Source organism: Manis pentadactyla, chromosome 8, assembly GCF_030020395.1.
Source record: "Manis pentadactyla isolate mManPen7 chromosome 8, mManPen7.hap1, whole genome shotgun sequence".
Lineage (NCBI taxonomy): Eukaryota > Metazoa > Chordata > Mammalia > Pholidota > Manidae > Manis > Manis pentadactyla.
The window spans coordinates 13,837,371-13,861,788 of record NC_080026.1 but is presented as its reverse complement, the minus strand read 5'-3'; the positions used below and the strand labels follow the sequence as shown (position 1 = coordinate 13,861,788).

The following is a 24,418-nucleotide window of genomic DNA, read 5'->3' as shown; positions in this document are numbered from 1 at the left end:
CATGGTGAAAAACCTAGTGCCTGCCGCAGGGTGCATTTGTATCTCCACTGCTGCTGTTCTTTCATGGTGGCTGCATTTGTGGAGTAAAAGTCTTATATTTGTACCAGATTTTCGGTATTGGTAAGAGGAGATGATTATAAGAAGGCATAATGGAAGTCTGAGTTGGAGATGCATATCTTTATGGTTCTCAGTGAATTATCAGTTATGGGGAAGTTGGGGTTCCTGTGGCCAGGATTCTCACTGAACTTAAACCACCTGATGATGTAACTGGCCTGTGGCTAGGCTACCGCTTCCACACCTTTAGGCAACAAGCTATTATTGTGCTACATAGAGAGCTCGGCCCAGTGCTCTGGGCGGAGACAGAGATGCTAGTGCTCGACCTGACGCTGGGAGAACAAGCCGGGTAATAAACCTTTCACCCCAGGGAACGTTTTATTGTCAATTTCTTTGGTCACATTGAATCCATAGCGAACTTGTGCCAGGCTGAAACCCATTGGCAAGACATCGGTACATTGAAATACAAACCTTATTTGGTTTGTGAGAAGGCAGAAGGGAGTTGACTTTTTGCATAAAAACAAAGGACCAGATCATTAAAAAATTATTTTATGTCCAGCTTTGTTGCAGATGCACATATTTTGCCGTAGCAGAGATGTTTCAGTGAGACCGTGAAAACTCAGTACACCTATGCAACACCTTCATTGTATCTAGAACAATTTCACATCCACTGTCTCTAATTCATAGTCATCCAAGAAACATGTGTTCCTGTTTTCCACTGGGCTCTAATCAGGCTGTTTTTCCTTACAGGAAGGCATTTGGACCACACACATATGTTTAGGAAGTAACTTTGTGACTGTGCAACATGTACATATATGAGACCTCAGTTTGGAGACTGGAGTTTCCGAAACTCCCCTCCCCACCTCAACTTGAAAGAAAAGTGTATGTGTGTATGTGGTTTCCAAGCCACTTTGCAGTACTGATTTTGTTCTTTAGGTCTGAGGGATGTGGATACTGGCTGTATGTATTAAGAGAAGTGGTGACAATCCGTGATCAAAGGTTTCCCTGCAGAGTTGCTATAATTAAACCTTGCACTGAGTTTTAGAGGGGGAAAAAAAAGTCTGTTCATACATGGAATGCCATATAACTTCACGTGTAAAGCTTGAACTCTCTAGGTTCGAGCTAGTTTGTAGTTTGATGGGACCCCCTTAAAAGAACATTTGTAATGTCCACACAAAGGAATTACACTGTAATTCAAAATTCAGCTGAAGTGTTCTTTGCCATTGGGTGGAGTTTGAATGCTTCTAGTGTAGCTCAGAGCTGCCATCCCGGCTCTTCTAGAAATACACAAAGCTTGCATCTTTCTGGGAAGTTTGGCTGCTGCCACAGCTGAAACAGTGGGCAAGACTTAGGTAATTTTATTAGTCTAGAAAAAGTATTACACTCCTGCAGCTGTTGTCGGTCCGAACCATGAAAACAAAAACCGTCTCAGTTACTCAGGACCCATGAGAAACTGGCAGTGGCCCAGTGGAAGTCCGTGTATTTTGGACTCTGAGTTCTATTTATCTTCATACGGGTATCCCCTGATTTAGGGCGTGCAGCTGGGGAATGGCCTGGGGATTATGAGGCAGGGTGGTGGGGGCAGAGGGAGAGGCCCAGGCTTGGGTGACACCCTCACTAGGAAGCCTGAGCCAGGTCGTTGGAAGACTATACTTGCTAGACCTTAAGTAATTTTAAAAGCATAAGGCATACATCCAAGAAAACAGCAGAACCAATATAAAATACACTTGTCCCTAATATTCAACCTGGCTTTGCTGTTTTTTTGGCCAATCTCACATATATTTTTCACAGGTCTTTCTCCTGCGATGCCAGGCTGGTTATTGTGGGTGAGTTAGTACTTCGGTGGGGATGGGCTTTCTTGTTAAGTAGAACTTTTACAGATTACCCTGAAAACTAACTACGGGACTTGGGATTTCGTTGCTGGGAGGGGTGCATAAGTGGAGCACCCAGGTCTGCTGATGTGCGCCGATCAGTAAATTACTGTTCAGTTTTCTGAATTTCAATGGTTCTCTTGAGTGGGATAAACAAGCTACTGCTTTTCTAGAAGCTCCTGGGCTATTAGCAGAGCTCTTGGCCTGTCTGAGTGATCGTTCCATTGGGTTTGACTGATTCTCTGGGTGAAGGGTGCATTTCAGGGGGTCTGTGAATTTGGGTGGGTGGAGGCAAGAAATTTTCATCTTTATTTTCACCAACCTCTTATCAGAATGTGGCTTTTCCTTCAATCATGAAAGAGGGACAGATGTCGTACTATCAGCACCTATAGGTTTGGCCTAGGAGAAATTAAATGTTTGTGTCACATTGTGGGAAATAATTTAAACTATCATTGATGCCCATCACTAGAAAAATACAGTAGCTGTTAGATCTGCTGCTGTGTCTTACTATTTATGTGCTAAGAAATATGTTATTATCACAGGTTTGCTTTTTAAATATTTTGCTGTCAGTGTTTCAGTATAATTTTCTTTGTCTTCGTACTTCCTATCTCAGTCATTCAAAAACATTCTGATGAAGAGTGTCTAGGTTGCCAAAGCAGTCCATGGCATTTAAAAGGTCACAGACTCCTGCCATGAATGGCACCCTAGAGTATTTCTTATTTTGCTTTGGGACCAGATTTGTTACCACTAAAAAAAAAAAAATTTTGGCTTTTGTCTCCTACCATGAGTTGTCTTTGACTTTTATCATCTGGAGCTCTAGTATTTCCCCCATTTTGGGGCATTGGAGTGAATTAGAAAATAAAGCCATCACCCATTCCCATCTTTTCTTGTGGCTGCCTGTGGCAGTCCCCTTTAAGACTGCTTATTGCATCCAAACATTGATTGATGGCAGGGAATGGTACAAATTTCAGATGAGAATTTGGGTGGTTATTATCTGCTTTAGCGATGGGAAGGGATATTGTTATGTGGCTTGTATGAATTTGATTTGCTCTCCACTGCATTATCCCTGGGTACATACCCTACTTTATTTTAAAACCTGATGTCCAGGCTTAAAACCCAATTCTGTGTATTGGACCATCTAAAACTACCCAGGGAAAGAAAGCGTGGGCACTAGGCCATTTTTGCTCCATCCTATCACCCTTTAACAAGCAGCATGTAACCCATTCAGTGGAAAATGGGTGGTTTTTGGAGCTCCTCTTGAATGACATAGTTCCTAACTTCTGGGTGAGAGGAATAAGGGAAGTGTTGCCCATTCACCCAGAGGTCTATGTCCCAAATAACCTTCCCCCTTGATAGTATGGCCCAGCTCCCAGCATCCTGTCCCTCTGTGCTCCTGAATCAAAAGAGCTTGCCCTTTTTTGCATGTATTTTGTTGAATGACACCTCCAGGTCACACATACAACACTAGTTTGAAATAACCCTGATGAGTTGGACTTCTGTAGACCTTGACGGAGCGGACAGAAGGTGTCTCTCAAGAGAGGTTGATTCTCTTTTTCCACATAGATTTGAGGTATGGATTCTGCTCTGGGATGGAGGTGGAAGTGTGTGTGGGAGCAAAGATGATTTTTCCCCCCTCTTTGGTAGTTTTGTCTGACCACTGCACCAGGCCCCTGGGAGCTAGTTTCTCTCTTTATCTAAAAAAGGCATACAATAGGCACTGCGTGGTCAGACTCTGGAGCCAGATTGCCTAGATGGGGACCCCTGCTCTGCCCCCATGAGCCTTGTGCCTTGGGGCAAGGCACTAGCCTCTCTGTGCCATTGTAGACTGGAGGTATTAATAGCACCTTCTGCAGAGGGTGGCTGTGAGGAGATAATGACGATATATGAATGCTAAGTGTTTAGAGCAGAGCCTGGAATACAGTTAGTGTGAAACAGGTGTTGCTGGCTGCACATTGGAACCACCTGGGGGAGTTAAAAATTACATGTGTATTGAGGACACCCCTTCTAATGAAATGAAAGCCTGCGGAGGTTATAGCCTTGTTCAGAGCATCAGGGCAAGTCACTGACCGAGTGGAGAAGGAATTTTGATGTCTTATATTCTGGGGCTTTAAATGAAAGATGCATCTGTCAGCTACATAAGCAAGAGATCTTTGTGTAATGAATAGCTGCCTTTCACAGGGCATCTTTGAAGTTGTCTGACCCTTTTCACTTTGAGGCCAGATGCAGTGCAATTTAAAAATTTTAATTTCTTTTGATGTATAATACTAGACTTTGTTCAGCTGGCATCGATTGATTGCCTTTAACACTGTTTGGAAAATGGACTTCCTGAGGTGTCTTCAGGTCTCTTCTGCTTTCATCCTAAAGGCTTATCACCTTTGTCGTAGAGTCCTCCACAGGGTGCTTTTTCCATCTGTTGTGATGGGTTATCAGCTACTGTGATTACAGTGGACTTATGAACAAGAATTAAAGTGTCTCCCCCCAATTATAGATGAGACCTGAACTTGTCCAGTCAAGCAGGAAAGGGAACAGTGTTCCCTTTAGACAGGTGAGCCTGTGGAAAGCCAAATAACTGGCCCAGAGTAATTTTATTTACATAATGCCACCTCCTTTTATTCAGGGAGTTGTAGTTGTCCCACATCAAGAAGGTGGTCAGTCCAAGTTGGGGTTCTTAGCTCTGCTGTAGGAAGGAGAAGGGAAAAGAGAAGAGCATGTACTCCGAGTGAAGTTCTGATGCTAAGGCTGTAACGAGGATGGGGGAGCACCCTGTGACCATGAGCTGCGTGAGGCTGGGACCACAGTCAAAGACTGTCGTTCATATTCAAGCCCTGGGTGGTTCCCCATGAGCTTTTGGTGTCATGGCCCCTCGGTCCAGGGTTGATGTTGTCTTTCTCCCAGCTCCGCTTGGCTGGATCCGTAATAACTACGCTTCCACCCACATGCACAAGCTACTGTGTCTGCATGGCTGGTATTCTGTGCTCTCCTCTCTGTCGCCCCCTCCCCCTGAGTTCATAGAGGACTTCGGAGGCAGTGCCCGAGCTTCCAAGCGAGAGCTGGGTTCAAGTTCCAGGTCTACCTTTACTAATCGTGTAACCTTGGGAAAGTTGTTAATCTCTCTCAATCTATGCTTCCTTATAGTTTACTGATTCCTTTTTATAAATCTCACAGGGGATTTCTTTTTTTAAGGATAAAATGAGATAATATGTGTATGTAAGCCCTTCCGCTTACCTGACAGAGTAAACACTAGCTTTTGGGTGGTGGTAATACCCCACATCCTGTCCCTGTCACTGCAGTGAGATCTGCATCACCCTTTCCCAGACCAGGAATCAAGTCCCTTGCTTTCTTTGCTTCCAACAGCCCTCACTCGAGGACATTCTGCTTTACCAAAGCGTACTGTTGGCCATCGTGTGGGGTTTATCATTGCCTGAGATTGTTCCACATCCAAGTTCATTGAAAAGGACTCTTTTTCAACTTCCTCATTCACTGAGTCTGACTGTTTGCTCTTTCATCTCTGATACACCATCCCTGTCTTCTCCGGCTTTCCATCGTTAATGCTGTGGCACAGCGCCATGAGCACTCCGATACGAGCACCCTTACCAGTCCCCTGTGCTGCAGACACCCAGTTGTGGATCGGTCCACTCCTTCCCTGGATGTTCTTTCGTGGGGCTGAGCATCACAGGAGGAAACTGCACAGTCGGACCATTTTTGCCATGGCTTGGTTGCAGTCTGGGTTGGGCAACCAGAGATGTTCAGCTGTCCTTTTAATCTTGTGCTTACCTCCCTTGCCTCTGCAAGGGCTATTCTTAACCTTCACTGCTCCTCTCCCACCTTATTATTACTTTATAGAGAAAATGGAAGCATAAACTTGTCACTTCCTGCTACAGTGTTTGTTGACATTCCTATAATGTTTGTTGCCATTGTTGTGTTCCTCCTCTGTCATGTTATACTTTGTGTCCCTCTTTGCTTGGCATGGAGTAGATACTTAGGAATGTGTGTAAAATGAAAAACATGCAAATGCTAGCCCAGTGTTCATTCCTTGATTGGAAGATGGAGTTGTCATCCTCTCTCTGCCACTTGCGAGCCCTCAGAGTCAGTACAAGTTCCTCTGATGTTCAGGGCCTTGTGTTTTGGATGAGATGATTATATTTATTTCAACTTACTAAAGGATAGCAATCTGTTTTGAGATACAACCATTCCCTTTTGAGGATTAGAATTATTTTTCTACCTGACGTATCCATTGATATTGAAGTGAGACAACAAATACTGGGGCAGGATGGGGTGTGGGGCAGGGTTTGATCGTCCAGAGACTCACAGCCTAGTGGAGGAAGCAGGAGGCTAAGCAATTAAAATCAGGCAACGAAGGCTTCTAAGGGGAGGAACTTTTGAGGTGGATTTTAAAGCGGGCTTGTGAAATGCCTTTGCTTTCCGTAATAGATCTACTTACCTATCGATATCTGGGTGATGGTGGTAATGCTGTAGTTATTATGCCTTCTGGTTTGGGGTGTCTTGCTGTTAGGGTAGGGAGGTAGGTGCTTGGCTGGAGAATGCAGGTGCAGATCGCTTCCAGGTGAGCAGGGACTTTTGGCAAGACTGGTGCTCAATCTTGCCCAATGGTCATTGGCTTGGGAGATGTCATGATTATTGCCAGGAATGCTGCCCTTGGTTATTTCCCTGTCCCAGTCCTGGATTGAGGAGAACGTATCAATATCAGGTTTTGGCATTTCTGTCATTGTACTTCGCCCTTCTGTATGCATATTTGTCTACAACAAAACCTTCCTGCAACTGGTGCTTCTGAACTATGGACATGTGCCATTCTTCATGTATAAGCCAGATGATTTTGTCCATAAACTAGTAAATTAGTACTTGGTATTAGAAGAATTCTTACATTATTAGTCCAAACCCCTTGTGGAAGAGAATTGTCACTGATTTTAATTTCCCTTCCATAAAAGGATTTGTAGAGTTTAACATTTTTTCACCATGATTTTGATTGATAACCCTGTATGAGGACACAGTGGGAATGTGGAAATGAAAGATACCTTTCGACGGCCACGGCCTGGGAAGGCCTTTAATGGAGGAAGGGAGGAGTGTCAGAAGGTGGGCTGGACAAATCCCTGAGCAGTGGACAGACGTGGCTCTTGTAGCCAGAAGGAAATAGCTTCTTCGTATTTTCCTCCAAAAGTGAAATTTCCTTTTTGCTAAGTAGTTAACAAAATGAGAACTATTTTAAACAACCGTGTGTACGGTATTTTCTAGCCACTTGAAATACCAGCTTAAGGAAGTCAGATTTTTTTAGAAACTTTTCCCAAAACAACTTGTGTATCTTCCTGCAGATATTCTAAGTGTGGGTTGAAAGTGATTTCAGCCTAATAGGGAGTTTCCACTTAATTTTGTGCATCAGAACTTAAATATTTGAGTTCTTCATGCCCAGAACTCTTAAATTCACATTACTTGTGACTGTAAATTTGCGTTTAATGACTCAAACTCAAATCTGAAGTCTTTTTGCTTAAGACTGACTTATGTACAGAGAAAAGAACAGTAGAATTAGAGGTACAAACTGTCGAATGGCTTTGAAAAAAGACCAAATGGTGGAGCTATGTGTCTTAGGGAATAAATTACAGCCGAACAGTGCCAGATTTACCAGTGATGCCAGCTAAGCAAAAAATGATCACAATTGCTTTCTGGTTGCTTGATCAATAACCCACTCTCTTCTCCCCAGCTTTTGTGGGTGAAGCATCTGAGTCCTTGAGAAGGTCAGTGACTTGCTGCCATTCACAATGCTAGGGCCAGTTCTGGGGCCAGGTCTTTGATTCCTAGGCTTTTTCTGCTACGGTGTGTGGTAGGGGGAATGTGAGAGAAACCTCCTGGAATTTCAAGTATTCATCAAGGGCTGGGTTTTCCCAGCCTCGTGGGATCTCTAAAAGAATGTTCAGATATGGCACTTGCTTTCAGGAAGCTTCTATAATCCTGGTTTCCATGAATTTCCAGCCAACAGCCAGTGCCCCCTGCAGCAGATCTCTTTGTTTCCTTCTGTGGCCTCTACTGTGCTTTGTTTCCTTGTATTTGCTCTATTCGGTACTATTTATCTTGTAGGGAACTTCATACCCTGCCCCCCCCAATGCCACCACCCATTTCCTTTCTTTTGATAAACACTAAAGGTTGCTAATGCAAACAGCAACTCTAAAGTTAGTCATACAGAAGACATGGCTATTCTGTAGGAGATTCGAACATCACTAGGCTGAAACATTTTTTTCAAGCCACTAAAGTCGAGGATGTTTCATGTCTCTTCCTCCTCTGAAATAAGAAATGTTTTTTCTTATTGATGTTTACCTTCGTTTTCAGTGTTTCACTTGTAAATATTGCTACTCTGGCTTGCTTGCTTTAGTTTGATGAAATAAGAGGCACTGTCAGAAACACCTTTGCTTTGAGGTCATATGGATGATGGGAGAAGCACCTTGGAATGGAGTGTGTGGGAAGCATGTGAGTTTAGGTATGCAAGATACCTGGGTAATAAGATTTTAATATGATCTTGAGCTTTGAAGGATAATTCAGGTGTGGACATGCAAGGATATTACAAAATGCAGCATTTTCCTCCCTTCTATCTCATTGCCAGGTGTCATACGGATTTAACTGAGTTTTCTTACATTCCTTGCAAATGAGAATGTATAAAAATGTTCTTTGTAACTTATAAGCTGCTGTAAATGTTGGTTAATTGCCCGATAAATCGCTCATCTGTGTTCATTGCAGCCTAGTTAAATCTGTCAACAAATACTGAGAACAGAGTGGGTGCGAAGGCTGTGTTCTAGCTTCTGTTTCTATCTGTTAAGGAATAAACACAGTCCTTGCCCTCAGCTCACAGATTCGACTTGAAATTGTTTAAACAGGCAGTATGGCACTCCACAGAGGAACATCTTAATGCTCATGTTATTCTATGATTTCTGACAAGATGATCACAGTTCTGAGACTGCCATTGGGATTGCACGTTGAAATAGATTTTGTCTTGTTTTAAAATTGTCTCGCTGTTTTATTTAGGGTGATTTTTCTTAGACTTTATATACCATTGTAATCACTGTACAGAATTCTAGCACATAACATGGGGATATTGTGCCTCTCCCCAAATATTTTATGTATTAAAGGAGAAGTCCAAGAAGTGAAAATAAGTTTGATAGTTAATTTAAATTCTGAGTGTTTTAAAAGGAAGAATCTATGGCATTGTGAAACTTAGATGTTGAATGATAGAAAAATAAGGACGTTTAGGTGACATCCGGTCATTGGTCTTCTAAGGCTAACGTCATATACTCACATTTTATTTTTTTTTAAATGAACATTATAGGAAGTTCTCTCCCATTAGATACTTTCAGTTGTAACCTAGAGGCTGGTCTTTTCTCTTTCCTCAAAAGTATATAATTTTTAAAGGAATGACAGCTAAAATGACTTCACACAAGTATATAGTAAGTTGAAGTTTCTCCAGGTCACAATTTGAATAATAAATGTAAGCTCTTTCTTTGACTTGCTAGTTAGGGAGGAAAGCAGGAACTGGGAAAAATAAAATTCCAGGAGATATCTGATAGCCTCTCTCACTTCACTGGAGACCACTGATGTGGAAATGTGATCGCCCTGAAACCAGCTGAGCTCCCCAAAATGGCACACAGAGTGTCTGGGTGGAGACCCCCAGGTCAGTGTTTCGCAGACCTTGCGCTGGGGGATGTGTGTTCCGAGTGGCGCTGTGTGGGTCTGCTGTGGACCGGGGATGACCGGTGCGGTAAATCAGGGGCAGCTTCTCTGCCACAGTGGGGCCCGAGCTGGGCAGGGGTCCAGGGAAACGGGGCCCCTGCAGGGTTCACTGAGGGACCATGGCCACACTCTGCTGGTATGTCCCTGTTAATATTTTTCTTTGTCTTACTTCTAAGGCATGGATTCTCTGCTAAATGACAAACCCTGAAGGCCAATTGACTTATTTGGAAAAGGAAATGTTTATGCTCACCAGGCACCTAGTTATTTATCATTTACTTTTGTCTACCACTTTTTTTACAGCACAGCACTTTGCATTGTTTCTTTTAAGCCTGACCAGAAATGTGTGTTTCCACAGTTCTCCTGCGGAGGCACACTATGGCCTTCTTCCAGATTCCATGCTTGCCCTTCAGGAGAAACCAGAGTATTTTCAACAGGGTTCATTCAAGGAGCACTTTAAAAAAGAATTAGGCCCTCAGCCATGTCCTTTTTACGTGTGAAGACTTGTCTGTAAGATGTTTGAACCCTCATAAACGTCACTGTAGCTTGCTCCACATTCTGCCTAAGCTGTATCTCTTTAGTATCTCTCGGATTTGTTCTGCTGTGGAGTTTTTAGTGGGTTGGTTGGTTTGATTGCTGCTGCCCAAGGCTTCCCTTGCCCCAAGGGGAAAGGCCAGGCGCAGTGGGGGGAGGAGGACCCTTGCTGAGGGTCTGCAGACTCGGGTTCTGGCCCTGCTGTTAATTAGCTGTGTGACCCCTGGACAAGTCAGCCTCCCAGGACCTCTGTTTCTTCATCAAGAACACAGAGGCCTTGGAAAAATAAATAGAGGCCTGGATCAAATGATAAGAAGGGACATCCAGTGTGCTTATGCTTCTGGGAATGGCAGCATTTGGGACTCTTCATCCCTCTCAGTGGTCCCCGCCGAGCCTCTGCTTCCTGGGTGGGGCAGTTGTGGGGTGTCATACAGAAGGGAAGCTTTCCAGCTAATGAGGCAGGTGGGGGGGCCTCTTCTGCAGAGGAGTTTCTCCCGCCCTCTCCGCCTCTCCCTCCTTTCAGGAGCAGCCTGCTTGCCTTCTACCTTCCTCTCCTTAGTGCGTCAACGAGGGTGTGATGGGTAAACGCGGCCCACTCAGATTCCCTCCAGTTTGGAGTCGCCCAGCCATCCCGTCTGAGTTACTGGAGGGAAGGCAGAGCAAAAGGAGACTGACTGATGGATGAAATAATGGTCCTTTTGTCTTCTCTGGCTATAAGGATGGTTTCATGTTTCATCTTAGGCCCGAGCCATTGTGTTGTTTTTATATGCTAAGTACAACCCTGCTTAAAAATACAGCTTATTTAAAGGATTCAGCTTGTAATGCCACAGGCCTATTCTATTCTTCTTCCCCTCCCTGCAAACAAATTCATAACTATGTGTAATAAAAATCCATTGTAGTGTGTGTTGGTTTGATTGGGTCACTCGACACCAGGGTGTAAATGTGTTCTCACTGTATTTATTTTGCAGATACTTGTAAGGTATGTTTCAGTCTGATCGTCTTCCAAAATGTTTTCCTTGTGTTATGTAATCAGTAGAACCTGTAAAACATGCCTTTAACCATGAAACTTCCTTCTTAACTATTATCTTTTGATTTTCTGTTTTCATGTTTTCTTTTGATGAACTGGGACAGGGAGACCCGCATTCCTATGCCAGACATCATACAGCAGCGTGCCCAGATTTAGCCGCATAACCGTAATTAGATGTGGAATGCTGAGAATGCACTGTTACAGCTTCTTTTTTTTTTTTGCACTTTTAAAACAAGACAATGAACTGATGACTTCTTTAAAAGTTATAAAACGCTCCTTGTGTCTTTAGCATTTAGTTCCTCTTCTTAGTTTATTCAAAGAAAATTAACGTAAAACTCAGTACTTGTGAGTTTGTATTATGTGAGCTTGTATTATCCTAAGCAATCTGGTTTGAAAGCAGTTATCTTTTGTGTCAATGTGCATATTATGTTCTAATTTATAACCCTTAATTTCTCCTCCCTCCTCTCCCATTCTCTTTAGAAGCAAAAAAAGAGCTGAAGATGTTAAAGGCCGTGCTGAAGAAGAGCCGAGAGGGCGGAAAGGGAAGCAAGAAGGAAACAGGTATGTGTACAAGAATGAGTTGAGTTGACAGGCATGGTGGGCATGGAGCAGCAAGACCCCACTCACTCCAGGCCAGCCGGGTGTCATTGGGTTGGAAATGGGTCAGAGAAGCAATATGGGTTAGAGCACATATTATAGTAGAGGCTATGAGAAACCAAATATACTTCTGAGCTTTCTTATGGGACGTGACTTTGAAAATTGAGTTTGGGTTATGAACTAAATCCTTCCCCGGAAGACTTGTCAAGATCATAATTTTGACAGGTCATTCAGATCCAGAGTCAGGCAGAGTCACAGACATTGAGGGATAGCAGGTGTGTCCAGGAATTTGGTTGCTAGAAAGCCCTTTCCCTTTTGCTACGTGCAGTTGCATTTTATATGTTTGACCAACTGCTGGCCCCCTGGTCCTCATCTTTGGAGTATCAGATTTTCCTCCTAACAGGTGTAGCCTCACTCAGTGCCAGACTGCTAGTTTTCATTATGATGAGAGCTACTTTTCTTGGCTTGGATTTCATTCCTCTTTGTAGAGTCCTGGTGCACTTGTGGTCACTGTGGCTGCATTGCATTCCATGGGATAAACTCCTCGAAAGTTACTTTGGTGACTACTCAGTGGTCAGTTTCTCCTGCTAGAAAAACTATATATTGTCTACCTGTATCGCATAATAATTCGATAGCATGGATTTCCCTGAAAAGTGTCATTTCACTTTGTAGACTCCTGTTAATCCAGAGTAGGGGAAGGGCTAGTATTCTTGAGTCATGTGTATTGAATAACATTTCAGTTTTAATTTCTATTAAAATATAAATAAGGACACTCATTACTGAAACATCAGTGAGTTATAGTTAACTCTAATTCAGAAGATCTTGTAATACTTCATAATGGTATTATCATCTGTTTCTGTACTTGTGTAAGAGAATATATGGACTTACAGACTTTTTGGTTATCTGGAAGCTAGACAAACTTTCTATTTATTATTTACTATTTCTGAAATCAAGTCTGCAAAATGGCAAGCTTACCTTAAACGTAGAGTCTTTATTGTAAAGTTGCTGTTAAGATTTCATTAGAAGCTTCTCATTAATGCCTGGATGAGCAGATATAAAGAAAAGAAGCAGCCAGTTTTAATGATAGAAACAGGAGACCACAGTTAGGTCTTAATCTTAAGAAATCAACTCCTAGCTTTGAATAATTAATTAGCATTGTTTATGTGGGGAATTTTCAGTTCACATAATTTCTATGCAGGGGGACATTCACCCGCTGCTGGGTCAAGGCCAAAACATTTCTTCTCTTATTTCTCTGAAAGCTGTTTCTTTACAAAAAGTTTTGTTTTTTTTTCAATTTTGGCTCATCTGACATTCATCCTAGGAACTTTGTTACTTGCTTAGATGCCTTTGTAGTTTTCACTATAAAGTTAGATCCGAAGTTGTCTGTCAGTTGGAGCTGCCAACCCCTGGCCAGGGTCTCCAGGCCAGCACTCCCCGCTTAGTTGCCGTTCTTCCCAGCAGACCTACCAGCCTCCGACCAGTGCCAGACTCCTTGAAAGGAATAGCATGTTAATAATTTTCGGCCTCCTGCTTTCAGTCAGGCCAGACAGCATAGTTTTGCGTTTGAAACTTTTCCAGTTTAAGAATGTGTGATTTGGGGGTTATTTCCCCCTTTGGTCTTTAAGAGCAACTACTGTTTTTTTCAGAATCACTTCTTCACAACAATTCCCACCCAACGGCTTTTCACTAATGCACACCAACTTAAAAAAGCAATAGGAACATTTCTCGTAAAACATCCGTTATGATATGTGCCTTTTCACGCCCAACTAGAACCTGGTTGTGTTAGTTGGGGAACAAAGCAGATGGTATTTTAAATCTTGATGACATTATGTCACACTGTGACTGGGGAAAATACTTAGAATTTGATCATTCATATGTTGAGCACTGTGCCAACTCTCATTATATACATAAATCATAGCTGAGTCTGTAAATTAAAGCTGGCTAATCTACTGAGACTGCTTTGAAATGGGGTAATAATATCGCCTTCAATATGGAAAAATTTTGCTCTACTGTTTGCAATTAAAAGCAATGTTTGTTGCAGAGATAAAGGGAAATTCACTTCTATATACTTGAGCTCACAATCATAGAAATGTAGGAAATATTTCTGTCTAAAATATTAAGCTCAACTTTTCATATACTTTATGGATTATTTTTTAGTCTCGAACTATGCTTCTATATTGAACCCATTTTGAGAGTTTAGAAAATATAATCAGAGGTAAATTTAGTGTTCTTCAAAAGAAAAAATATCCTTCAGAAGTACTGTGAAGTTGTTAAACCCTCAGCTTTTATCACTAAAAGAAAATGTCACGTATCTATGTTAAACTATTGATAAAATTCCAGCAGATATTGAAATATAAGTATGTGTATATAGGGAATTTGAAATAAGTATACTGAGTATTAAACTATAGAAAGCCATTGAGTGAACTCTAAGGAGAGCAAAATTCTTTTTTTATGATTATGATTTTTTTTACTTAGGAAATGCTTATAGCTGAGCAAAAAGTGTTTTCTAGAGGCTGTAGAATCATGTTTGGAAATGCAACATTAAAAAGTTGAAAGTGTCTTTTGAGAAAGCACATTTATGTTGTCACCATTATTCCATCAGTGCAAATGAGCACTGAATTTCTCTCAAACTTGGGTTAGGCCTATGGGAGCAAAAATCAATATTAAACCATAATGTGGGGAGGAACACACAAGGGCATCTATTTTTTTTTTCTCCCTGCTCTTGTTAGGACCTTGATCTAAAATAAGCAAATGTGGTGTTACCTTTCTTTATTTTGAAGCTCTCTAGAGAGAAGAGACCTGTGTCTCTTTAAGTGACCTTTACTATCAAAAATCTTTTATGTTGTTATTATTAAACCTACTTAATTTAAAAATGAAATACTGTCCTCTAAGACTGAGTATTCTGAATCAAAATCTGGACCTAATAAGACTTTAGAGTGGATATAGGAAAGAGCAATATAGGAAATGAATATCTTTTCTGTACAACCACAGTGTTTAGAAAAAAAATAAAAAGTCCTGTTCTATAATAGAAACAAAAACTTTAAATGTCAAACTAGGAAGAAATGTACTGCCTTACATGAAGAGAATAATAAAGCTTTACTGAAGAACTTAAAGGAAGACCTGAAAAATGGAAAGAAATACCATATTCCTGAATAGGTAGATTCATTATTTTAAACTGACTAGCTCTTACAAAATTATATACATTCCATTCAATCCCTGATGAAATTCAGCTATTTTCTTTTTAAAGACTTTTTTTTAAGAGGATTTTTAGGTTCACAGCAAAGTCGAGGGGAAGGTATAGAGCTTTTCTATCTATTCTCTGCCTCCACTCATGCATAGCCTCCCCTATTATCAATGACCCCCACCAGACTGGGTCACTTGTTGAACCCACACTGACACATCATAACCTCCCAAAGTCTATATAGTTCACATTGTTTCACTCTTGGAATTGTATATTCTCTGGGTTTGGACAAATGTGTAATGATATGTATCTACTATTACAGTATCATACACAATATTTTAACTGCCAAAAAAAATCTCATCAGTTTTTTTAAACACAAAATAACCAATGATTTAAAAAAAATTCATTGGAAGAGAAAATGCTCAAGAATATCCAAGGAAAAATTGAAAGTCTGGGGCAGGTGCATCTGACTGACTGAGTCTGGTTCCTGCCTGGGTTCTAGCTATAGGAGAGGTTGGGCAAGTGTATTTTGACTTATTAGCTTCTACAGGCCAGGGTGGACTTCACCCCCGACCAAAGCTCACCTTATAGAGGACTCTTCTGTCAGAGACATCGAGCAGGTCCCGTCCACTCCAGAAGCTTAGCCGGGCACAGATACCTAGTACAGCTCATTGGAATAGCCACTGCTTCCACATAGTGAGTAAATGGCTGGGTGTTTGACCCTTTTCCTTTTACTAATCTCCAAGACATGAAATGATTTTATCTGACATCTGTGACATAATCAAAGCTCACAGTTGATAGTGGTTTTGATCTCCTTTTAACCTTGGAGATAGTGGCATCATTCTGTAAGCATGAGACGGGGCAAGGCCTGTCGCTCTCCTAGAGGGGGCTGATCCCTCTCCCTCCCTGTGCATCCCTTCTCCTGTCCTCAGCCAATCTTGCAACCATCGTCTTTTGCCCTGGCCAACTCTGTTTTGGTGTGGAAGGAGCTCCAAATTGAGGCAGGGGAGCAAAATTTCATGAACTTATTTGTAATTGCAGTACTGCCCCAATTAAAATATAGACTGATTAAGGAAGGGTTGCTTCATATGCCAAAATAATTGTTTATTAGTCTCTTCCTTTCATTTTAATTATTTGTGTTCTTTTTTCAGCAGGGGGGCTTAGTTTGAAGCAGTTTATTTAAAAAAAGAAAAAACATTTAACCTTCATCTTCTCTTCTTTAAAACCCAGCGGGTTGGCTAACTACACTTACAGTGGTGTTAATTAAGCTATTGCCTAGTCTCTAAGCTTGAGTGTGTACTGAATTAATCTGTTAGCTTTGCATCTCATTCTCCGCTTTGAATTTGTAGTAAAAGGAAGCTGTTTGCCTCCAAAGTTTTAAAGCCATTGATGTGATTGTTAAATGTGGCATTTTAAGCCATTCCAGGCTGCAGTCTCGTTTTCAGTGGTACCTTCTAAAAATGCCCCAATACAAACGACGCTTTGTTTTATCTGGAAAATATGAAGCTGTTTTTGATTATTCTGTGCTGCATTGCCCATTTTCTGTGGTTGTGGACTATTATTTAGGAATTTTGTGCACTGACTGTCTTGCTGAGCTTATGGGTATTTGGTATCTTGTTGTGAACTGACTCCAAAAATGTTTCCCAAATAAAACAAGCAGAAATAATTGACTCTAAAGGTTTTGTATTTCTCTTTACCAAGGCATTTAAACAAATTCTGCAAAATATTATTAGGATGTGATTTAAACATAGAAGGGGGGACCAGGCTGGTTTTTAGTAGAGCAGGAATGCTGTTCCCACTGGATCGTTCCTTTACCAGTTTTTCTTTGTTGTTCCTGATACGGGCCACAAAGCCTAGAAAAAGCACAGGCTTTGAAATTGGAAGATACAGATTCAGATTCCAGCTCGATCACCTCCCTGTTTGCTTGAATGTGGACAAATTTCTTAACCTTACTGAGCTCCCTTAAGCGATGTTAAATAAGAGAACCTTTTTGCAAAAATGTCTTGCTTAACATCTGGCTTCTGCTAGATACTCAGTAGAACTTTGCTTTCTTGAGAAAGCTTTTGTGGTACCTTGAAGACCAAACAGAATCATTGTAAAACTGCATGATCAATCCCTGTTGAAGAGAAAGTGGGACTGATCTCAGGTTAAAGGAGTGATGTTCTGGAAGCTTCTTTCCATGACTTCTCATCTTCAAATACAGATTCTGCCATCGACCTCAGATAACTAAAATTTCTTCTGCCATATTTCCCCTTTCTCTGTGACAAAACTGGGAAAGCTCTGAGTTGTCTGTTGTATGGTGGTATATATATTGAAAATGGTTTTTTTTTTTAACCCTTAGCTTATATCAAATACTTGCATTTTATCCTTTTTCTTTGTGGAGTTGAACCGTTAAAGTATTAAAAAAAAAGGCTTTTGCCTTGCTTAAAGAAATTTCAGGAGTGAGCAAGCAGCTTCAAGAGTGGATTTCTAAGTGCAGTTTATTATGAAGTTTCTGAGATGTTTCATTTCAACACATCCTTAATTAATGAAGGCCTTTTTTATGTGGAAGGCTCCATCCCCCATCCTCTTTGTAGCTTTCCCATATGTTTTGGGGACGTATAAAGGATGAAAGCGTTAGAGAAGGAAGTTAGAGGCAGGCGCCTGCGGGTGATGAACCAAGCTGATCCATCCCGAACAGCCTGTTTCCTGTGAGGGCTGTAATTAGAGAAAGCTCTGGTCAGAGAAGAAGGTGAATTCAAGACACATCGTGCATCTTCCACTTCTTATGGCCACTAAGACCTCCAGCAAGTCACAGCCTATCTGAGTCATCATAAAATACGTGGCAAATTCTCACACAACAACACTTACTTACTTGGCTTCCTTTTTGTGTGTACGTGTATAAATGCTCAGAGTCCATATTTTGGGGTCAAATCTAATTTCATAACTTGTCTCAAAAAGTCTATAGACTAATTTTCAAAGAGCTTTGCCACGTGTAGCTTCTTAATTCTCATAAAAAACTCCATATCTGAATTTTCATGTGACCTATTCACATTTCCTAGAAGGGGCACTCCAAGGTTTTTTATTTCTATTCTACAGAAATGTAAAAAACTTGATTTTGTTTCATCTACTAGCAAATGTAATTCCTGAGAGGGAAGCAGGCTACCAAAGATTTTGACCTGGATTGACTTTTTTTTTTTCTGGTGAGGGGCAATCTAAACTCACTCCTCTTAAGGGGCTGAAGGCTTTGACCCTGCAACTGTCCAGCAGTTGATGGGTGGCCGTCAGGGGTAACAAGCTGGGTAGCCCTAGCCCTGGTGCAGAGCATCACAACGAGGACCATTTATTCACAACTGAAATCTTGGCGTTAGTAGGGCAGCATCTGTTGTTTCCATAGTCTTCCCCTGCACCTCCCTCCCCCACTTTGGTAGCAGGTTAGTTATGACACATCAGCAATTAAAGATGCCAGTGTGGACTCGGCGATTGTTGTCCTGTGTTCTCAGGGACCACTGCCATTATTACAGGAATGAAGATAAGACACGACCTGAGCAGCTGGTTCTAGTTCTGAACTCTTTTGGAGTTGTGTCAGAGTTGCCCATTGTTAAGGGAGTCTGGGAACATCAAACTGTTAGATGTGGTACATGACGACATTGTTTTCTTCTGAGACTGTGCCAGAGTACTCCGGAATGATACCAACCCTGATATGGGACTGGTTTGGGCACTTGTCTGGAGTTTTTACAGATCATGGAACTGGCTAGTAGCAGAGGCTAAGAACCTGCATGCAAACTCCAGGTTAAGGATGGAAGAGAGCCCCCTGCATGCCGATCCTGATGATTGTACTTTTAGTTCAGTTCTCAGAATTGGACAATTTATATGTTAATACCTTGTATTTTCATGAGGGCCTGTTTGTCTCCCCCTGCCCCAACTTGAGCAAGTTTTCTACATAACTTTATGTAGAAAACTTTCTAGGTACCAGGTGTTAAAAATATCTTGATTTTTGATGGTACATTTTCTTGTCTTCATGCTGCCCAAACAAAATGCCATACACTGTGGCTTAAACAATGGAAGTTTTTTTCTTACGCTCCTGGAGGCTGGGAAGTCTGATCAGGCCACCAGCAGGTCGGGTTCTGGTGAAGGTTCTTTCTGGCTTGTAGTCAGTTACCTTCTGCCTGTGACCTGAAATGGCAAAAGAGAGACAGCAAGCTCGCTGGTGCCCGTTCTCATAAGGCGCTGAGCCCATCCTGAGGGGGCCCTACCCTCATGACCTTGTTTAAACCTAATTATTTCCCAAAGGCCCATCTCCCAACATCATCCCAGGGCGGGGTTAGGGCTCCCACACACACATTTTCCAGGGACACAGTTCAGCCCCTAGCACTTTCATTGTTCTGATTATAAAAGTAATACCATATTTCATTGACTGTGAAACATTATTTTATTTATGACTGTGAAAGAAAGAACTGCTGTCAGTCAAACTGACAATACATTATTAAGTTTGTTAGACTTACTGAAAATTTCCTTTCTTTAGAGAATTATTTTTACATACTTCAGCCTTTTTCTTAAAATAGAGGGAAAGTATAAATAAGGCATTTCTAATTTCTATTAGAACATGATTCTTCCAAATCATTTTGTTCACCTAGTAATCAGGATTCATTTGTCTCCATACTGCATCATCTTCTCCACCATGAAAAGCATTGATGATGCAGCATTTTTTGAGCCCCTCATTATTTTCTCCGGGACTTTTCTTCGAAGCTGCAGACATCCATTCTCAAGTTTGATACTGTCCATTCATGATTGCAAAAGGAAATTTTAATGGAAGACTATCAAATAAAATCCAGGGCTCTTTTTCCTTCCATAGGGGACCGTAAGTGGTTTGTTGACTGAAACCTGGATGGGCTAGTCATTCCACCAGACGCAATAATCCAGGTCTGCAGTCAGCGACTGTCATGCCACAACTACTGCCTGGTTGATTGTGATTTTAAGATACCATCAACTTTTACATAAATTTTTGTTTGGGAAAAGCTGAAGTTAAAATTAATAGGGGTCTTTGAATCAATGTCCAATATAGGATATACTCATTAGAGAAAATATAGAAAATACTGATAAAGAATATCCTGAGTTTTTTTCTTTATTCTTGTCTTTTGCTCTGCCCTTTTTAATGTCATTAGTCTTTGCCTGATACTTTTTGTACCAATATACCCTGATTTTGTTTGAGTGCATCTTCATTGTTTTCATGTTTTTCTCATTCATTTAAAAGAAATAACCTCTGGAAAATATGTATCTTTGTGCAAATCTCTGATGATTTTAGTAGAATGTTTCTAGGCAAGGAATTAAGGGTTAAATGAACTTTTCAGAAGCTTGGTACCTCTTGCCAGATTGTTTTCCAGAAGGATTGTATTGATCACCACCTGTGTAGGCAATGTGTGAGCATGCCTGCTTCTGTGACTCTTACTGGTGGTGGGTACTTGTGGATTTTAATCATCTTTGCCAATTTTATAGGTAAAACATGTAGTTGTTTTTTTGTTTGCATGTCTTTGAGATTGGTAGACCCCTTTAAATATCTAGTGCTCATTTATATTTCTTCTTCGGAGGTTGTCTTTTTATGTTCTTGTGCATTTGAGAGGCATGTGAATGTGAGATGCTCTTCAGTCTGTGTCTTCCCTTTTCCAAGTATGGCCCCTGGTGTGTAGTAGTGGCGTTACCTTATAAAGTCACTCACGGGGCACTTTTCACTGTGAATTTACTAGTAGTGAAACTGCCTGTGTTCCAAGCATAGAGGTGTCTCTTGCATTATTAAAATGTCATGTTTGTCAGGAGGAACAAAAATAGCAGTACACTGAGAGACACTGAGAAGCGACTAGTGTTTACCAAAGGCAGAGTTGGGGAGTGTGGTGTTGGGGGAGGGAGAAGGGGATTAAGGGGCACAATAATCACAATCACAATACAGGTTGGTCACGGGAACAGTAGTACAGCACAGAAAATACAGTAAATGATTCAGTAACATCTTACTGCATTGATGGACAGTGACCACGCTGGAGGGTGTGAGGACTTGATAATATGGGTAAATGTTGAACCACTGTGTTGTGTATTTGAAATCAACATAAGTTTGTATATCAATGATATTTTAATAAAAAACTTCAAAAAAAAGATCTATGGAAATTCAAATAAAAAATAAAGTCATGTTTGTCCAGAGGCTAGAGATCTGCTAGTCTGATTGGTTTCTATTTAAGAAATTTATTTGATAGAGAAACCAAAATAAAAGCATAAAGCCAACTCGAGAGTAATCAGGTCTTTCACTGTGCTTGATAGCATTCTGCTTCCATGCAGAGTCAGAAAGGCTAAGTGCTTTCTCTACCTGAATGCGCCACGTGGCTTCTGCTGAGTTCCTAGTAGCAGGCAGGGATCGTTCCAGAAGCTAATAGTCTCCTTAATACATTGCTGAATTCTTACATGTAAAAACTTTATCCACGGCTTATATTCTTAGATGATTATGTATAGGGCTTCTTTTTCAAGCTAAGATAAAGTAATGAAATTAGATGGTAGACCTAGAAAGATCTTAGAAATTGAGTTCAGTGTCTTCCTATTTTGAGGAATATTTGGAAAAGAGGCCTTAGGCAACTGCCCAAGGTCAGATAGCTAAAGTAAAAATGGGATCAACCCGATGTTTAGTTACTACTGTGTCTCTGGCTCCTCTGTCTCTAGCACTGAGTGAATATAAAGGAAAACCTATCCCTGACAGTAGATTTCCTTTATAATTTCTCTTTCTAGGGATATTTGATTTTTTTCCCTTCTCTGGAAGTGTTTGTCCCTGCACCTGTAGAAGGATTATTTCTGAGATTCTTACATGTTCTTAATCTAGACTCAGTCACTGTGAGTAATAATTTCTATTTCCTGTACCTTTTTTTTTTTTTTGTAGATAACTATTTTTTATTGAAGGGTAGTTGACACACAGTATTACATTACATTAGTTTCAGGTGTACAACACAGTGATTCAACATTTATATACATGATAATTCTAGGTACCAGCTATCACCATGCCAAGTTGTTACAATATTTTGACTATATGCCTTATGCTATACATTACATCCTGGTTACTTATTTATTTTACAATTGAAAGTGTGTACTTTTTTTTGTTGTTGTGAGGGCATCTCTCATATTTATTGATCAAATGGTTGTTAACAACAATAAAATTCTGTATAGGAGAGTCAATGCACAATGCACAATCATTAATCCACCCCAAGCCTAATTTTCATCAGTCTCCAATCTTCTGAAGCATAACGAACAAGCTCTTACATGGAGAACAAATTCTTACATAGTGAATAAGTTACATGGTGAACAGTACAAGGGCAGTCATCACAGAAACTTTTGGTTTTGCTCATGCATTATGAACTATAAACAGTTCAAATATGAATACTCATTTGATTTTTGTACTTGATTTATATGTGGATACCACATTTCTCTTTATTATTATTTTTAATAAAATGCTGAAGTGGTAGGTAGATACAAGATAAAGGTAGAAAACATAGTTTAGTGTTGTAAGAGAGCAAATGTAGATGATCAGGTGTGTGCCTGTAGACTATGTGTTAATCCAAGCTAGACAAGGGTAATAAAACATCCACGTATGCAGAAGATTTCTCTCAGAACAGGGGGGGTGAGGTTCTAAGCCTCACCTCTGTTGATCCCCAATTTCTCACCTGATGGCCCCCCTGCGACTGTGCCTGTCTTAGGTTGTTCCTCCCTTGAGGAATCTTACCCGTCTCTGGCTAACCAGTCATCTTCTGGGGCCATACAGGGAAATGTGAAGTTGGTAAGTGAGAGAGAAGCCTTATTGTTTGAAAAGGTTAGCTTTTTACTTCTTTGCATATTTATGCCCTGTGGCTTCTATGCCCAGCATTTGTCTTGAGGTATCTTTACCACTTGGAAGAATTATGATACTTGGTAAATTTGATATGAGGCACGAATTCTATTTAAGGGTTGTAATTAGGAAGAAAGAAAAAAAGCTATAGAAGTAGCAGGCAGAAGAAAACATGGGAAGATTGATTATTTCTTTGACATATCTTCTTGTAGAGTAACTTCAGCATGTATAGGTTTTAAGCTACTACTTAAATTGCGCACACACATTAACATAATAGGAGTATAGTTACATAACCAAAGCATACCTGTAATTACCAGCCATCTCCAGTGAAACCAAGAAAACCAGTTAGGCACCTTAGGCATTTGTGAAAACTTATCTATGATATGGTGGATATTGTCCAACTGAGCTTGAACAGTCTGAGAGAAATCAGACAAATTAAAACAACCCATTGGTGGGGACTGTTCACATCCCTTATGTTCTTTTAACAGTAAATAGTCCGTAGTTGTAAGATTTTGGAGCGCTACAATTTGCACTTCTTCTAATTCTTGTTTGAGTTCCAACAGTACAGATCCAGTCAAATTTGTTGTTTTACTGTATGCACAGGCCAGTTTAGATATCTCCTTCTTCATTCCCATGGCAAGTCCAGGAGCTGGTGGGATGAGTGCATCTACAGCTGTAGCAGTGCGTGGATCTTTGTTGGGGTTTTTTGATGATCATCTTCTGGCATGAGTCTTCCAGAGAGTGCTGATGTTGGAAGTTCTTTTTCATATCATATCTTAGTTCATTTTCGGGGTAGCCCAATTAGGCTTTGATCCTCTGTATAAACACAAACAGACCCTTTGCCTACACTTTTATATGCCCTTTATACCCTTGTGTAGGACTCATTGGAGGTCTCCACACAGGAACTGCCTTTTTTTTTTGGTATCATTAATCTACACTTACATGACGAATATTATGTTTACTAGGCTCTCCCCTATACCAGGTGCCCCCTATAAACCCCTTTACAGTCACTGTCCATCAGCATAGCAAATGTTGTAGAATCACTACTTGCCTTCTCTGTGTTGTACAGCCCTCCCTTTTCTCCCACCCCCCCATGCATGCTAATATTAATAACCCCCTTCTTCTCCCCCCCCCTTATCCCTCCCTACCCACCCATCCTCCCCAGTCCCTTTCCCTTTGGTACCTGTTAGTCCATTCTTGAGTTCTGTGATTCTGCTGCTGTTTTGTTCCTTCCATTTTTCCTTTGTTCTTATATTCCACAGATGAGTGAAATCATTTGGTATTTCTCTTTCTCCGCTTGGCTTGTTTCACTGAGCATAATACCCTCCAGCTCCATCCATGTTGCTGCGAATGATTGGATTTGCCCTTTTCTTACGGCTGAGTAGTATTCCATTGTGTATACGTACCACCTCTTCTTTATCCATTCATCTATCGATGGATATTTAGGTTGCTTCCAATTCTTGGCTATTGTAAATAGTGCTGCGATAAACATAGGGGTGCATTGGTCTTTCTCATACTTGATTGCTGCATTCTTAGGGTAAATTCCTAGGAGTGCAATTCCTGGGTCAAATGGTAAGTCTGTTTTGAGCATTTTGATG

General features: G+C 40.9%; 1 protein-coding gene across 12 annotated transcripts in view; it reads left to right on the top strand.

Annotated features, from left to right (window-relative positions):
• Positions 1–24,418, top strand: part of TANC1 (tetratricopeptide repeat, ankyrin repeat and coiled-coil containing 1) — a 224,211-nt gene that overhangs the window by 62,311 nt on the left and 137,482 nt on the right. For all 12 annotated transcript variants that reach the window (XM_057505538.1, XM_057505535.1, XM_057505534.1 and 9 more), the window contains one exon: positions 11,692–11,772. In XM_057505538.1, the coding sequence (XP_057361521.1) occupies positions 11,712–11,772 (61 nt within the window). In that variant the 5' untranslated portion in view covers positions 11,692–11,711. The remainder of the gene's footprint in view (positions 1–11,691; positions 11,773–24,418) is intronic.